Genomic DNA, 16,897 nt, shown 5'->3' on the forward strand with positions numbered 1-16,897 from the left:
TGGGATCCAAGTCTGAACTCAAAGGCACTCACTATTGCAATGAGGGCCACGTAAGAGTAGAGCCAGCAGGCAGACCCAGGCATCAAAATAAGACAGAACAAGGCACGAACAAGAAAGGATTAATTCAAATGTTAGCTCAGAAATGCGAAATAGCAGAGAGAACTAAAGCTGTGCCAGAGCTTACCCAACATGAAATCCAGTCCACTGTGTCCCCACAGCCCCAGGCAAGGATTTCACACTTTCTCATTACTGTGCTATAATTACTCTGAAGGCTCAGCATAAGGCTCTCAGGTGGACCTAGGGATCTGCACAAGCTCCAAACAGCCCTGAAGCACAGTCAAGTCCAGGTCTGAGTGTTATGACTCAGTCTTCCTGGCTCATTTCTCATTGCACCTCTTATTTAGCTGCCTCCACCAAAGCCTAATCTGCTTGTCTTGGCAAATCTGGCAGGTGGAGGTGGCTAGCAATAGTTTTAACACCCCCAAAATGTATATCTCATATTAAAACATCATCAGATGATGATCCTTGTGAAATCAACTGATTAACACACAGTACAACATTTCTCCCACAAAACAACTCAGAATGCCTTAGATACTTATATGTTTTCAGCTCTGGTTCATTTGCACATCCAGCCACCTTTTAAGGGAATCAGCAACAGGCCATGGTAATAAGAAAGGACTGTGACTACTTAGTTGAGAGATCAATCTGTTTGTTTTTCCTTTTTTCCAGAAGCCAATGGAAATATTGTATTATGCATAGTACCAAGGCTACCTGTTATTGTGATTTAAGATATTGGTTATCCTGTAACAACATAGAAACCTTGCTTAAGAATTTCTTTTGTGTCTTTCTCAAGCCAGTAGAAGTGGTTTCCAATGGTTTCTGAAAGGTTCCCTCATGCCCACAGTGAAATGTCTTTTCCTCTAGAAACCATATAAAGTCAAATGTGATATCTAAAGACTTTGCAGAATACATTCCTTTGGATCTTATTTTATCCAAAATAAAGCCTTTTGTCTAGTCCCTCTTGCATGCACCAACCACAAGTTTAAACAGTCTTTCCAACAGTCAGACATGAGGGGTTTAGTAAATACAGGGAAGTAAATGGAAGAAATGGAACCAGTCATGGACTGCTGTTACACTTACACGTCCAGTCTGTCCATGTGGAATCCATCTGAGCTCCCCCCCACAATTCATGGCAAAAAAAGAGGCACCTTCAGAGCATGATTCATCTGACCTATTTGAGGTCACCATGTTAAAATGAGCAGAGTTGAGTCCCAGGAGCACCTCTTACACTCTAAGAGGAGCACAGCTGTCCACATTCAGGTAGATCAGTTCTAATGTTAAATGTCTAATTCTGATTTTCTCATCAGTTTTGTTCTTACATTATCCCACAAAGTACTTCCAGCTACTTACAGAACGCTGCTCCATTAGTTTGGTTGCAGGTCTGCAATATTTGGAATTTGATTTGCAACTGAATGAATCATAAAGGTTTAATGTTCTACTGTATTTATATTGCTGTTAAGTTTGTCACTGAAGAGCTTCATCCAGCAAGCACGTAACAGTCATAAGTTATCAGTGACGAGATTGTGGATTTGCTGATAGTTTTATCAGTGAATTGTGGAAGCCATTTGAGGCTTTTAAAAGAGTTATTCTAGTTTATGTGAATGGATCTGTGTATTTCAGAGTTTTATCTGTTACTCCCCAGTAACCATAAAACCCATTATCAATTCTACCACATGCACTGTTGAAAGCAGGACACTTTCCAGATTTGGAGAAGAGGAGAATGTTGTTGCCTATACCCTAGCACTCACATTGGACTGTCTGGATTAATACAGATGCTCATTACCTGGAGTGGGTGATTGCTGCTGTTTGGCTGAAAGCCTGAAGTGAAGGCTTAGCAATCATCATTATGTTCTCTTACATAGGTGTGGAGGATCCTGCAAGAAGAGCACCTCATCCAAGCCCCAGGCACCAGGATGAATCCTGGAGGTCAGCACCCAGAAAAGTCACTGTGAGCATCTAAGAGTTGTGTTGTCATTTTTAGCAGCAACAAACAGCCACTGGGAAAATGAGACAGACCCCTCCACAATCATTCAGTTACATGGCTCCATAACAACCACACACATAACAGATAAACATTCACATCATTTAGAATAATAAATAAATATGATTCCATCAGAAGCTGAATCAATTACATTCTTAAAACAGGTATCAGTAGCACAAAATGAAATTTTTCCACAATTCGGGAGAATTTTACTTACCCTGTTAAAAAAAAACAAAAACCAGAAAAAGACACAAAACACACACCCCGCAAAAGCACCCCAAAAAAAACCCAGAAAAAGACAAACAGAAATTAAGACTCCAAACACCCTTTAGGGGCACTCTTCTAGACTTAACTTGCTCATGTTAGTAGTGACTTCAAGGAATTATTGCTCCTTAACTGTGCAGTGTTAATAGCATCACAGCCAGAAAGCCAGTCAGTGTTTGACCCAGTTACCTAACTGTAGTTCATTTAGCTTGTAACAGTCAATGCTTTAAGAATAACAAGGGAAAAAAAATAACGGTGTCCCAAAAGTGATTTTGCCAGTTCTACATTTTATGACCAAAGGTGAACAAAACTTTTGCTATTCATGCCAGTCTCCTGCTTGGAGCAATGGGGCTCCTCTATGTATCCTGCCACTCCTTCAAGGCTCTTTTCTGTTTTCAAAGCATCTCCCAAGATTATAATACTCTGTGAAAGTTTTAACACCTCAAATAACCTTCTCACCAAGATAATTTTATCCAGGACCATTTAACTTGTGCCTTCCCTCTCTGCTGTAGGACAGAGCCAGGACTAAAAATCACATGAGTTCCAGCTGTATCCTAAATAGGCCTTGTAGCTTAGCCCTGGCCAATGCTCCAAGAGTCTGCTCTTCAGAGATGCTGGGTGTGGTGGGTTGACCCTGATGGACACCAGGTGCCCATCAGAGCCACTTTCTCACTCCCCTCCTCAGCTGAACAGGGGAGAGAAAATATAATGAAAGGCTTGTACATTGAGATAAGGATGGGGAGAGATCATTCACTAATTACTGTCATGAGCAAAACAAACTCAACTTGGGGATATTAGTTTAATTTATTATCACATCAGAGTAGGGTAATGAGAAGTCAAACCAAATTTTAAAACACCTTCCTCCCACCCATCCCTTCTTCCTGGGCTCATTTTCACCCCTGATTTCCCTACATCCTCCCTGCTAGCAGCACAGGGGGATGGGGAATGGGCGTTGTAGTCAGTTCATCACATTGTCTCTGCCACTCCTTCCTCCTCAGGGGGAGGACTCCTCACACTTTTCCCCTGCTCCAGCATATGGTCCCTCCCATAGGAGACAGCCCTCCTTCTCATGGGCTGCAGTTCTTCACAAACTGCTCCAGCATGGGTCCTGTCCACGGGGTGCAGTCCTTCAGGGACAGACCGCTCCAGCATGGGTCCCTGCAGGGTCACAAGTCCTGCCAACAAACCTGCTCCAGCGTGGGCTCCTCTTTCCACGGGTCCACAGCTCCTGCCAGGAGCCTGCTCCAGTGCAGGCTTCCCATGGATCACAGCCTCCTTCAGGCATCCACCTGCTCCAGCATGGGGTCCCCCACAGGCTGCAGGGGGATATCTGCTCCACCATGGACCTCCGTGGGCTGCAAGGGGACAGCCTGCCTCACCATGGTCTTCACCATGGGCTGCAAGGGAACCTCTGCTCAGGTGCCTGGAGCACCTCTCTCCCCCTCCTTCTTCACCAACCTTGGTGTCTGTGGGGTTGTTCCTCTCACATATTCTCATTCCTCTCTCTGGCTGCAATTGCTGTTGTGCAGTTATTTTCCCCCTTCTTAAATATGTTATCCCAGAGGAGCTACCACTGTCGCTGACAGGGTCAGCTTTGGACAGCAGCAAGTCCATCTCAGAGCCGGCTGGCACTAGCTCTGTCAGACACGGGGAAGCTTCTAGCAGCTTCGCACAGAAGCCACCCCTGTAGACCCCTGCTGCCAAAACCTTGCCACACAAACCCAATACACTGGGTAACTTCAGCACCTCCTAGTATTAGGAGAATCTCAGGCAATTACAGCTGTAATATTGGTTTTTTCAGTTGCTTTGCATATAAAATGGTATAGCCTAATACGTACTTGTTTACTTATTTTATTTATTGATAGAATTCATTTAATTAATGTTTGCACAGCACCACAGACTGTGCTCTAAAACTATAATTATAAAATGCCAAGTACCGTTGTCAACATATATTAATGGGTGTATCTACACATACAATATATATGTATATAATCAGATACCTCTTTAGCAAGAGATACTTAGTAAATATTTTAATATGTTTAAATAATACATGATGGAAATCTCTTCTTCATATCAGTACAACTGCCTTAGGGAAAATTCATATTATAAGAAATAGCTTCATTTAGTTATAGTCTGCAAATTGAAGTGACCACAGCACAGTTCTAACTAAGCTGCATCAATGCTGCTGACAGCAATTAGCACTGCTAACAAAGGCCTCTGCCTCATTCCTGATCTACAAACCAGCTCTTCTTTTAGGCACGTAACCAAACAGTCACACTGGAACCTGGTGGCACATCAGCTCTAGAAACACTGAGATAAAAGCCATGAGATAAAGTTTGCCATTTTCAAAATAGCATTAAGCTGTAGCGTGTCCCAGCCAAGAATTACTGGTTCTTGTATATTAAGAATGGAGAGGGGGCAAGACATGGCTACTCACTGACGTTTTAGCAGAGCACTTCAGCATTATTTTTAAATCTATGTCCACGTAGCAAAGTGTGTAGGACAAATGTGTGCAAGTACTCAGCTAATGTGGCACCAAAAAGCAATGCCATGAACTCAAGCTATAATGAAGTAGTGCTATGAAAGCAGCTCAGACCAAAATTAGTTGGTTACTGATATGAGCCATTCAAGGAAGCAGAAAAGGTGAATTGCACTAATGCAAAGATGCTAGCCCTTACCAACACTTAAGGAAGATTTGTAGCTCTCTTTCTATTCCAAAGCTTTATTCTTTACTTTTTTCTCCATGTCTGTTTAATGCTATGCTGCCAAGCCGTAGCCGATTGACAGAAAGTGCTTCACAGAGAGGTTTCTGTTGTTAGACCACATTGAACAAGCCCTCCCATTCCCAGAGAAGCAATCAACTCCTGAAGAAAAAGATGTGCTTCCTGGGAGAGCGGCTGATAGGTAACAATTAGAAGCAAAACTGTGACATTAAAGTATGGGGTGGGAGAGGGGTGTACACTGTTGCCGTTTTTTTTTTTTTAAACTTAAGATAGTAGGCTTGAGAAGAGCAAGACAAGGAAGCTTTAAGAAAAACATTTTTAGTAGAGCCACAGAAAAGAGAAATTTTGGGACACTGCTGTTTTCCTTATTTTTGTAAAGTTGCTTGACTCTGCTAAGAGAAAGTCACAGACATTAATCCCCACTATTACAAGACCAGGTCAGAGGCAAATTCTTCCATTACTTATGCCATCGTGAACTCCAGAGCACTCCTCTTGGCTCCAGGACACAACAGTACGACCATCACTTCACAACAGAGACTAACTGCTCTGAGTGGCTTCAAGAGCTCTGTATTAGACTGAAGAAAAAGGATGACCCAAATCTACCTTGATGCCTGCAATAATGATGAGAAAAGGAAGAAAATAGCACCACCACCTCTTCCGCCCAGGACCAACCTCATTGACCTTTCAAGGCAGCTGTGAAGTAAGCCTTCTACTGTTTGTTACTACTAATTAATAAATGACAAGTTTATTGCTGGCAGAAATTGTGGTCAATCCAATGTGTGCTGATATGTTATCTTGCTTTTATTACATCAGCACATTTCAGCCTTTAGAGCCTGGAATACCAGTTTCCCTACCAAGGCACAACTCCTTTAATGTTAATATGTTCAGTTAGAAGGAAAAAAGGGGGATTTTTTTTTTTAATTCTCATGAGAAGAAAGAGGAAAAAATAATCCACTTGCTGCTCTGTCCAGGTTTTACTCTGAACTATATCTGAATTGTAGGAGAAATTGGTTTTACAGTTAAGAAAAGTACATTTGCCTGTGAAGTTTTGGAATGTAAATGGTAATGCAAAAATTAATAGACTGAAATGCTGTGAAGACCAAAATTCAGTTGATGTCCTGACCCACGGCTGTCATTCCACCAATTCTAATAACCCATTCTTACAAATCTGCAAATATGTTCAGGTTCTGATTTTTTACCCAAATTCAAAACTGACAATTCTGCTTTACAATTGGTTCAGAGTAACCTGTAAATCACTAAATCTAGTTGACACACATTTCTAAAATTGACTGACACATGGAAGCAAAAGGTCCCTGTGGGACCAATGGGAATCTACCAGTTCTGGTTATGGCTAATTCACTATATTTTGGCTGCAGCTAAAAGCCTTAAAAAGAAGCTTCTGCTGCACTCAGTGTTGCACAGTACATGACAGACAGTGCTTATCCATAGAGCAGATTTCAGAATCACACCCCTTCATTTCACTGGTGTTTCATAAAGAGCGAACAGGCAGACAGGAGGATCCTCTGTCATCAGAAGAGGGGAGGCTATATCCCACTTCTTTTTGCTACCCATACAAGGAAGAAATTCACCTGTTTGGCTCTACTTTGATATCCAACACCCATCTAATAACAGTACCAGTTTCTCTACTTAATAATAATAATAATTAAATATATACTTGTTGGGTTTCAGGTTTATATAGTTTGATTCTATATGCCAGGAGAAAGCAGCTCTGACATATTACCATTTTACTCATCAGGCAAGCAAATAATCTGGTTCAGCCATGAATATCTACAACACACTTGCTGACTAGTTTGATGTAAACACTGAGGTCACGCCTTCCATTTGCTTTCTGTGGACAAAGTAGTTAAGAAAGTAACATTTACACAGAAGTTTTGTTTGAGAAGGTAGGTAATACATGACAAAAAACATTACAGGCCAGTTCAGTCCTTCAGTGTGTAAACTACAGCTATCACTACCTAATTTATTTGCTTACAATCCCAGTGTACAAATGGTAAGACTGGGCTAGCTCATAATTTCCCTTTTTAGATCCGAGCTCCTCCTACTTGCTAAACACAGCCAGAGTTCAGCTGAGTTCAGACTTTTGAGCTACTGTCATAAATCCATGACCAAACTGGATTTCATGCTGGCTGATAAACTGTGTGTGATGGTCATGCAGAATTTCACGGCACACCACCAGAACCAGCTCTCTCTGGGACAGTGCACTCTGTCCCAAAGCACAGCCTGGGACTGCTGAGCTGAAATTAAATCCCCATTTCAGTAGTACAGGGTTAGCTTTTTCAACGAACTTAGGCGAGTTAAGTGTAGAACTTGCCTTGATTTACAAAAGCAACACACCAGACTGCTTCAGGTTACTTAGAGAAACCTTGTCTTTGACAAACAGTCAAGCAGTTTGGCTTCCTCCCACCAGAGGCCAGTGATGGATGGAAGCTCTGGGCTGCTCACTGCAATATTTATAGCCACCATGCAGCCAGCATCCTATAGAGACCTGACCCATTTAATTATTTGAAAAAGTTGAAAGAAAAAGAAAAAAAAGAAAAGGGTTTCTGATGACTAGGATAGCATTACAGGACAAAGGTAAATTTTAGATCCATTAACTACAGCACTGAGTTTGTTACTACAGCTCTCACAGAAACTAGCCACCCATGTTGCGGACTGGAACTGCTCAAGAGTGTTTCCCAGGCATAATATTTTAATAAGAGCTGACAGAATTTATCATTCATTTTGGCTTGACTTCCAGGTCACAGAATTTTCCATGAGCATGGACATTTCTCCGGACTTACTTATTAAAACTATCTACCAAATAAATTCTACATATATTTCAACAACTACTTTGTAAGTACTTTATTACCAGCATTTTAAATTTTGAGTTGCATGGATTAATTTTAATTGGAATAATTCCATAGATGGATTAGGGAGAGTCACATGCAAAATTCTCCTTAGCTACATTATGAAGTATTACCAGTACAACTATTCCAGGAAGTCTTATACTATATTTTTCCCTTTTTGTTATTGGTTTTGTTTTGTTTTGTTTTTTAAATCAACACGGTCTTACTGGTAAAAGCTCTAGTTTAAGCAAAATTTCTGTGAATAATGTTCTGATGTGGAATGAGTTAAAGATGTTAGCATTCCTACACTGACAGTAACAGCACTGCAAGTGGATTTCTTTTCCCTTTTTAACTACATCAGTACAGTTACAGCAGTAAAAGTTTTCTAAGAGTGGGTAAGGGTGTTACATCTTGTCACCAGCCGTATTTTGTGAGAAGGATAGTTCTTATAAACACAGGTTAGTTCTTCTAAAAGGTAACAAATTCAAGCACCCCACAATGGACCTCAGTACTTTTCTGAAGGAGCCAAGCCCTGCAGCACAGTCAGTCTCTGGGACCACTTGCCTGCTAATAAACAAATGCCAAGGATGCCACAGGTTCTCAAATGGAATAACTTTGAGCTGGGAGTGAATTGACAATTCATTTTGGCCTAGAGTTTTACTCTGGATTTGAACTCCCGAGATAGAAACAAAATGCTCTACCTCATTCGCAGTAACCTAAACCATCTGGTTGTAGGCACAGCAATAGGATCTGTCCCTCTGGCCTGATACCAAAAACCAAGTCTTTAAGGCAGGATACTGTTACAAAAACAGTTATCCTTTTGCTGCACAGCTCTGCAACCTCAGGTCTGGGGACAAATTCAACTTGGTGTAGGTAATAGCGACAGATATCCATATTGGCTCTTACAAATGTCTCTCAGACTGCTCTCAACACGTGAAAACCCTACTCGGAGGAATGAGAGCTTCAAACAGGGCCCCAGACAGAGCCACAGCATACAGGATACCAAAGTTCAAACACATACATATGAACATATCCATATGTTGCAGAGTCCAGAAATAGCCTGAAAGTCATCTACAAGAAAGCTATCTGGGCAGAAGGAAGTAGATCCCAAATTGACAGCAGGACAATGATACCATACTAGTGATCTTTGTTTATCTAGTGCTGATACCTTTGAAATAGCTAAGGAAGTGGCAGACTCAATGTGAAGGAAACAAAGCCAGAGATCCGTTTCCTAATCCTGTCTCTCCCAGTACAAATCCTGAACCTCATTTGCTCAGCACAGAGTTCTCCACATGCCATCATGATTCTTTTACACAGAGGTGTACAAAGGAGGGAAATAACCTGGGAAGCTGAAGCTTTAAGCACTAATGTTCCTCAGCTGCTTAAGCCCCTCAGGCCTGGAGCTACTTCTCATAGCAGAAAGCTGGCTCTGGTGCCTTCACACCACACCACACCAAGCTTTTACTGGGCAGGAACTCAGGGCTAGACTGCAGGCTAGTCGATTTTGGTATGCTGGGATCACAGCACTCTGGAAATGCTATTTGCTTCTTCATGTGTTTTCTATTTTTCTCCTTGACAGGGCAAAACTAAAGATAATTTAAATCAAAAAAATAACTGCACATCCCCAGTTCGGTCGCAGCATCAAAAAAAAAAAAACAAGTGAAAAAAAGAATTACTTGCAGCACATTTCCTGGGTCTCGACATGTTCAATATCACCAATGAGTTCAAGCGATATGAAGTAAATAAAAATTATAAATGCAGGCAGATTTATAAATAGCCCGAATTTCACATCTTTGTTTACTGAGCTGTAGCTCAGAAACAAAACAAAACATATCTGTAAAGGTAAGGTTTAATGTGCATGTTTTGCCAAGAAACAGAACCACATCATGTATTGAAAACAGTAATAGAGCAATTACAGCTGGGATCTACAGTAGGAGAGTCTGACCTTCTTGTTTTACACTTACATAACAAATGCTATGAACACCTGACAAGGTAATTATTTTATACTTCCAACAGAACACTCACCTCCAACAAGCAGTCAGTTTGAGTCTCTGGTAGAGAAGGAGCTCTACAGAAACTGGGTTAGGGATGTAATTGAGCCTATGGTTTACATTATTCTTCTTGTTGATAGTTCACAGCTTTCACATACATAAATGAGTACATTTAAGTAACAGAGGCTGTTTCTGCATCCAAGGCAGAATGCAAAATAAAATTTTAAAAAAAGCCCAAATCAAAAAGCATAAGAAACAATATTTCCGCATATGTGGCAAACTCCACTACCACAGGAAAGCTCTGATTTAATTCCACTAATATTTCTCCCAAGTGTAAAAAGGAGCAAACGGGACTTCCCCGTCTGTGCCCAGTGATATTCCTGGACTCTACCCATGAGGAGCTGACAACAATCCCTCCAAACACAGATGGCTACTCCCTCTGCATCTCCCCAGTTACTTTCTTCCAGGGCTTTTCAGGAAAAGGGCAGTCTCTCTCACTACTCAGCAGTGTGCCTTTCCACAGCAGGATTAAACTTTTCCTGCCAGTTAATTGCTTCTTCCCCCTAATTTAAACACATCATCTCAGACTCTTTTTTGGAAACTGAAGCATTCACTGCTATGGTGAGATGATCTACTGAAATCTCAGCAGTTGCACAATCAGCGTTTGCATGGAATTTGCTTTTTTTTTACCTTAGTAACATAAAATTGCAACAGTGAAATCTAGGAAATGAAAGCTCTTGGTTTCCTCAAAAAATTTACATTGTACCTTCCATTTCCAAGAGGTTTTTCTGTTTCCATAATAAAGGATTACTTTTGCAACAAACATCCTTTCCTCCAGGCCAGCATAAAACACAAAGCTAATTAATTATTAATCACATATTAGCACACAGAAACACTGCAGTCTGAGGCTTGATCTTAAGTCCTTGGTCTACAGTGGGCCTACGTGGTGAGGCCTGGGCTCTGCCTCCTCTTTGCATGGGATGCTCCATTGCTTCAGCATCTGTTTCCACACTGGAGCATGTCTGCACCCTCCATGCTACCTTCACCTGGTCAGAACTAACACTTTGAGCGCTTGGGTTAGCAGTACATGTGAAGGCAACACAAGCATGTTTATCTGTCAAGTATGGACCATCATATATGTGCACAAATTGGCTGGTTAATATATACACACATGCATACAGGGTCAGCCAGGAGCCTGGCTAAGAATTCACCTTTCTTCTTCTTTGCTCCATGCATCAGTAATTAGGGAAAAAGGGACACAGGTATGCATATAAACATATATACAGGCACACATTCGTAGACAGCATTTTTTACATGCACAGAATCCTGTGCGATCATCACAGTGCATTCTGGCCATGCAGCAGCATAGCCTCTCACCTTAAATATCACGCTAGACAAACATGTCTTCTCCAGATTTAGGAGCTGATCTACACAGGAAGGGATTTTCAGAGCTTTAGCGTGCTGACACCAGGATGAAATTTCAGGATACCTGGAGGAGATCCCTGCAAAGAGCTCCCAAGGCTGCAAACCTATTATTCTGCTTCCTGGTCTGCCTTCATCACGTCAACTCGCACCTCTCAGGCACCCAGCCTAGATGCAGAGAAGTGGGCTGCTGCAGCAAGAAATATAGCTTCTTTATCTGTTAAGTTTTGCTTTTGATAAGGCTGTATTTGTGCAATGCAAAAAAACCCAAAGCTCCCAACATTTCATCCAGAAAATTCTGGCCAGCTCCAGAAAGCTTGGTCCTCAACCAGCAGCCTCCTATGGGAAAATGGGAAGTAGAAAAGACACAGCTGTGAGAGGTATGCTGGGTTTTGCAAGATTTAGAGGGAAAGGTGATCAGGTGATACATCAAGGGAAAAAGACACCAGCTTTGGGGCACATAAAATTCTCCATGTTTTGAAATCGTTGTTTGGTTCTTATTTTAAAATAATCTGAGGCCACTGTATGTCAAGTGTTTAAAACCCTTTACCTCAGCACTACCAGAAGTGGAATATTTAGCTATGGTGGCATTTTGTAGATTGTCTCAGTGCTGTTGATGAAATGAAGAGAGATGTCTAAACTATGATCTCCAATTAGGAGACCTTTCCAAATGCTTCTTCCAACTCCCCTTGTTAGAAATTAATTAAAAGCTAGAAGGCAAGGTCAGAAAGCAGCTTTTTTCAGCATGCATTAAGAAGTGTATTCTGGTAGCAACCATGCAGGAAGGAAAAAAAACAAGTGTGGGGGGGAAGTTGTTCCTTTCACAGTTCTCACAATTTAACATGTAGCTATTAGGGGGGCAACCTCATGACTCCTGAATGTTCGAAGACGGTATGGCTAACCATGTTAAGAAAAGAATATGCTCTATCACAGTATCTGTTTCACTAGGAATATATAAATATCAATTTTAGCAGGTACAAATGGATTGAAAAATTGCAAATATTAAAAATTTAAAGAACAGAATCAGAGTTGCAAAGAGGTCTGTGTTCGGGATTAATTCAGGCAAGGTTAAACAAAAAGTGGCCAGTGTTTTTGAGATTCTGTCTCATGTTAGGATCCTATATGTACCTGTTTACATAAGTACCAAGCCCTTCTTCATCAATTCATCAAGCACTGAATTTAAAGGACATCTTTCAGCCCACCTGAGGTCTTGTAGTGGTTTCAGAATGATGGTAGGAAACATGGCCAAAGAATTAATTAGAAAGCACATCACACAGTTTATAACATTAATCTTCAAGGCAATATTTTCTCTTTTATTTCTACAGAAATCTGTTAAGTAAATGTAACATGCACTTGCTCAGAGACTGTTAAGTAAAAAGCTTGTGCATTAAGAATACGTGATTTAAAAATCAGCTTCTATAAAGTAATGTTAAAAGAGGTCTGTGATACACAGCATACATAAAAGAAATCTCTCTCACATGTCTTAAATCCACACACAGAAAAAAGCTGAATCTGCCCTTGTGCTCCTACTGGGAAAGTACCTGCACTGAAATAAAGGTGCTTATTTTCTGACAATGGCTCTTTCTGATATGGGAAAAGGTAACTGAATTTAGTATAAGAAATAACTCATATTGTCCAGACAGTACACGTAGTTGAAGTATGCAAAGATCACTTCTCCACGTGGTATAATTTGGTTTTTCCCTGGTATTTTTTAAATATTTAATTAGACAGCATATCTACACATGGTGCTTTCCCCTGAGAGCTTACCACTAACAGCTCTGTTTTCATACAAACACATGGCCACGTTCAACTTTCTGCACTGTTGTTATCGCCATGATACCGTCTGCAGACCGTAAGTGGAGACGCTAGACAAGCCTGATGGTAGCAAAACAGATTAGGAGACTCTTCAGCAATGATGAAAAGACACTGGAGTAGATGGCACGAGCTTTTATTAATGCCTGACTTGCCACCCAAGCCCAGTTACATACTTCCCCTGCAGAACAGAGATTGCTATCAGCCTCTCTGACAAACACAGCTAAATGCCAAACCCTATGAACTTTTCCTATTCCCTGAAATTACCACCTTGCAGATAGCAGGGTGCTATTTTCTCTGGCGTTTGAGGAGGAGGGTTGAGACGCTCTCTAGCTTTTCAGGGACCAGGATGATGTAACATAGAAACCTCTTGGGACAGCACGTGCTCAGTACAGGAGCCACCGCCACCATCTAACCCCCCACCCTGCAAGCACACACGCACATCACGCCACGGCTGCTAGGCTTCATTCCTAGAGACACCCACATCCACAGGCAACAGCACCTCCGCAGCATGTATTGGAAAGCAGGTACTCTTCTTTTACACACCTGAGGGACTTCCCTCCAGCTCTCTACCGAGAGAAACTACAAGACTGATAACCCTGAAGAATCTGTATGTCTCCTAATGTGCTCAAGGCACTCTGGGGAGAGGCATGGTAGAAGGGAGGAAGATTTTAACAGCCCAGACACTGCACTTCTTCAGACTACAAAATCCCCTCTCTTCCCCACGTGGGTCACAGGATCATTTGAAAGCATCTAGCAAAAGTAATAAGAAATTCAGCTATGCAGAGAAGTACCTTTCACTCCTTGCAAGGCCTTATCAGTCAGATATCCCCAGGATAGGAGAAAGGGAGTGCAAACAGGAGGGGAATAGAAAGGGGAAACTGTTGACCAAAAAGCCATATCTAAGTTTCATTTAACAAGACCTAATCCCCACAATGGATCCTTTCCCAAGGGCATCAGCAGCCCAGCTCTGTCACTATCAGGACAAGGCTGTAAACTCAAAACAAAAACATCTTAGCAGCAGCAGCAGGAGTTGGCTAGGTCAAAGCAACAATGATCTTGTCTCAACTCCAGTGGGGGCTAATTAGAGAAATAAGGACAAGGCAGCCCAAGGACGGGAGTCTCACTTCATATAGGTTTTTTGGGGTGGTTGGGGGGAGGTAGGGTTTTTTTAATCAAGGTCTTAATACATTTCACTCACCCAAGGTCAGGGTGCCATTCTCATTCATTTCCTTGGAAGTGGGATCAGGCTTTCATTACATAACTACCAGGGAAAGAAAAAAACCCAAACAAGCAGCAGCAATGCTCGCAGCTCGCTTTCCCTCTGTGCTCCTCCAAGCCGAGTGGTGCTTGGGCATTAAGTCTGCCAGGAATTATATTGACCAGGGCATTCTACTAGTTTCTCTCTGTCCTCACCCCAGATCTGACAGGACCCTAGAATATTTAGAGATCTAATTATTATTTGAATGGGAGAGATTTCTAGGGGAGCTGGGCTCCTCAGGAGCCGGGGAGAGACTCCCTGCCACTGTGGCTACCTCAGATTTCCTAGGACCTCAGGAGAGGAAAAAACCTCCAATAACACTTAAACTTTCCCAGCTTACATTCATTAGTCATAAGGACTGATTGCTTATCGCGCTTAATATTAAGCAGTTTCTTCAGCTTAGGGGCATCCCGTTTCTCTGTGAAAATAACAGAGATATTAAGAAGCCACCTGCCTCACAAACTTCAGTGTCAAAATCCCTATGACATCTTCCATTTAAATTGCGTGCAAGCTTCTCCGTGGAGATGCGGCTTTAATTATTTTTTCAAGTGCTCCGAGCAGTTTCAACTGCAGCCGTGCACAGGAAGCCCTGGGCGGCCCCGGCCGCTCCTGCGCCCAGCCCCAACTCCCGACCCGGCAGGATGGGAGCTCAATTGGAGGATGTTTACATCGTAAGTCAAAAAGCACCACGCTTCCATGTGGGAAACTCCTCTGCTTTCCAGTCTAAGAAAATTACCCTTCACGGCCGCTGCTGAGGAGCACTTACAATGGCTTTTGGCACCACTACTCCTAAGGTCCCCTCAGGAAGGGAGGATTAAGGCGGGGAGAGCCGGGCAACCCGCTCCGTCCCTTCTGCCTAGGTAAGTGGCGGCAAGACCGTGCCGGGGCCACCCCCGCGCCGCCGGGATGCTCACGGGAGGACGCCACATGCCCTCAGCCCAACGTGAAGGGCACCGCGCCCCCCCGCCACCACACGCCTCCCCGGCACCCCGAGCCTGCGCGGGGGCGCTTACCTTCCGCACCCCGCCGAAACCGTACTCCGCCGCCAGCCGCTCGGCCTCCGCCTGGTCCCCGCCGTGCAGCTCCACCAAGAAATGGTTGGTGTAGACAGTTCCCCGGGCTGGGCCGCCAAGGAAGAACAGGAGGAGGAAGAGGAGGGCGCCCCACAGCAGCGGCGGCCCCGCCGGCATGGCCCCGCGCTGCGCGCCCGCGGAGGCAGCCCGCCGCCGGCGGTCGGGCGAGGCGGGGAAGCGCCCAAAAGATTGGGGGGGTGGGTGGGGGTGGGGGGATTTAAAAAAAAAAATTAAAGCGGCGGAGGCAGGAGGGGAATGGGGTGGCGGGGCCTGGCCGGGGTGCGCGAGTCTGCTGCGGGGCGCCGGGGTGCGCGTGAGGGAGCGCGGGTGTGTGCGCACGGCCGGCGCTGCATCCCCGGCCCCTCCTCGCCGCTCATTCAGCGGTGGCCGGAGGGGAAGCACCAGCCGGGAGGGGAAACTGCCGCGCTGCCAATCATGGGCGAGAAGGATCGCCCCTGCCCCCCCCCAGCACGCTTCTCACACGCACACACACACACCCCCGCACACCTCTAACGCCTCCCCTACACCCCTCGCACCCCCCTCTCCATACACCACCCCACCTACGCCTCGCACTCACAAACACACTTCGCACAGTCCGTGCCCCCCAAATTAAACCAATACACCACCCCCAGTTCAGCACAAAGAGCAGCCCCCCAAGGCTAGCCCTGGACCTGCCGCAATCCCCCCAGCTCTTCTTCACGTGGGGCTGGGGCGGGGCGGGCGCGAGTGGAGGCAGGCACCTCCGAGCAGGACCCAACACGCACGTGGCTGTAGGGTCAGGAGGGCTAACCGCTTTGGCAAAAACCACACAGCCGGGGCCAGCATCTGGCTCCTCTTTTGAGCCAAGCGAACACAAAGTGTCTGGGAGAACCCCCTGCATACCCTGTTCTAGCTTGCACCCTGTACCAGCCACTCACTCAGCAACACATCACCACCCTGTTTTTTTTGCAGAAGCTGAGGCCAGGGAGGTGGTCAGGCAGCCCTGGTGGAAAACTTCAGGCCCAGGGCCCCCCACGCTACTCTGACCATGAGTCTGCACTGCCAAGTTGCTCAGCTATGCAGGGACACACAGGGATGTGGGGTCCCTGAGCAATCCCCAAACATGGGGTTGCAGGGAAATCGCTGGCAGGAAAGCACTTGGGTGTTGCCTGTGATGAGACAGCCAAGGATGGGGAGCTGGTGGGATTTCAGAAAGGTAACAGCACCTAAGGGGATAGGAACTCTGTTCTGTAAAAAATAATCTGCTACCTGCAAAACTCCCAGTGGAAATGAATGGTACAGAATATGCAGGCTTAAATCAAGGTAAAGTTTAGCTTGTTCCTACAGATGTGTTTGTTAATTTGTCATACCAAAGGTTAATGATTTGATGGATCCCTGAATGGTCCCCTGGGAAAAACCTGGGGCACAGAAAGCATGGAAAGTTAGTACTGACTTTAAAACAAACAAAATGATAGATTTACTGTA

General features: G+C 44.0%; 1 protein-coding gene across 2 annotated transcripts in view; it reads right to left on the reverse strand.

Moving 5' to 3' along the window:
* The window catches only part of PCSK2 (proprotein convertase subtilisin/kexin type 2), a 103,302-nt gene extending 87,376 nt beyond the window's left edge, over window positions 1–15,926 (reverse strand). For both annotated transcript variants that reach the window (XM_064446730.1, XM_064446729.1), the window contains exon 1: window positions 15,374–15,926. In XM_064446730.1, the coding sequence (XP_064302800.1) occupies window positions 15,374–15,550 (177 nt within the window). In that variant the 5' untranslated portion in view covers window positions 15,551–15,926. The remainder of the gene's footprint in view (window positions 1–15,373) is intronic.
* Window positions 15,927–16,897: the final 971 nt, after the last annotated feature.

This window comes from Phalacrocorax carbo, chromosome 3, assembly GCF_963921805.1.
Source record: "Phalacrocorax carbo chromosome 3, bPhaCar2.1, whole genome shotgun sequence".
Lineage (NCBI taxonomy): Eukaryota > Metazoa > Chordata > Aves > Suliformes > Phalacrocoracidae > Phalacrocorax > Phalacrocorax carbo.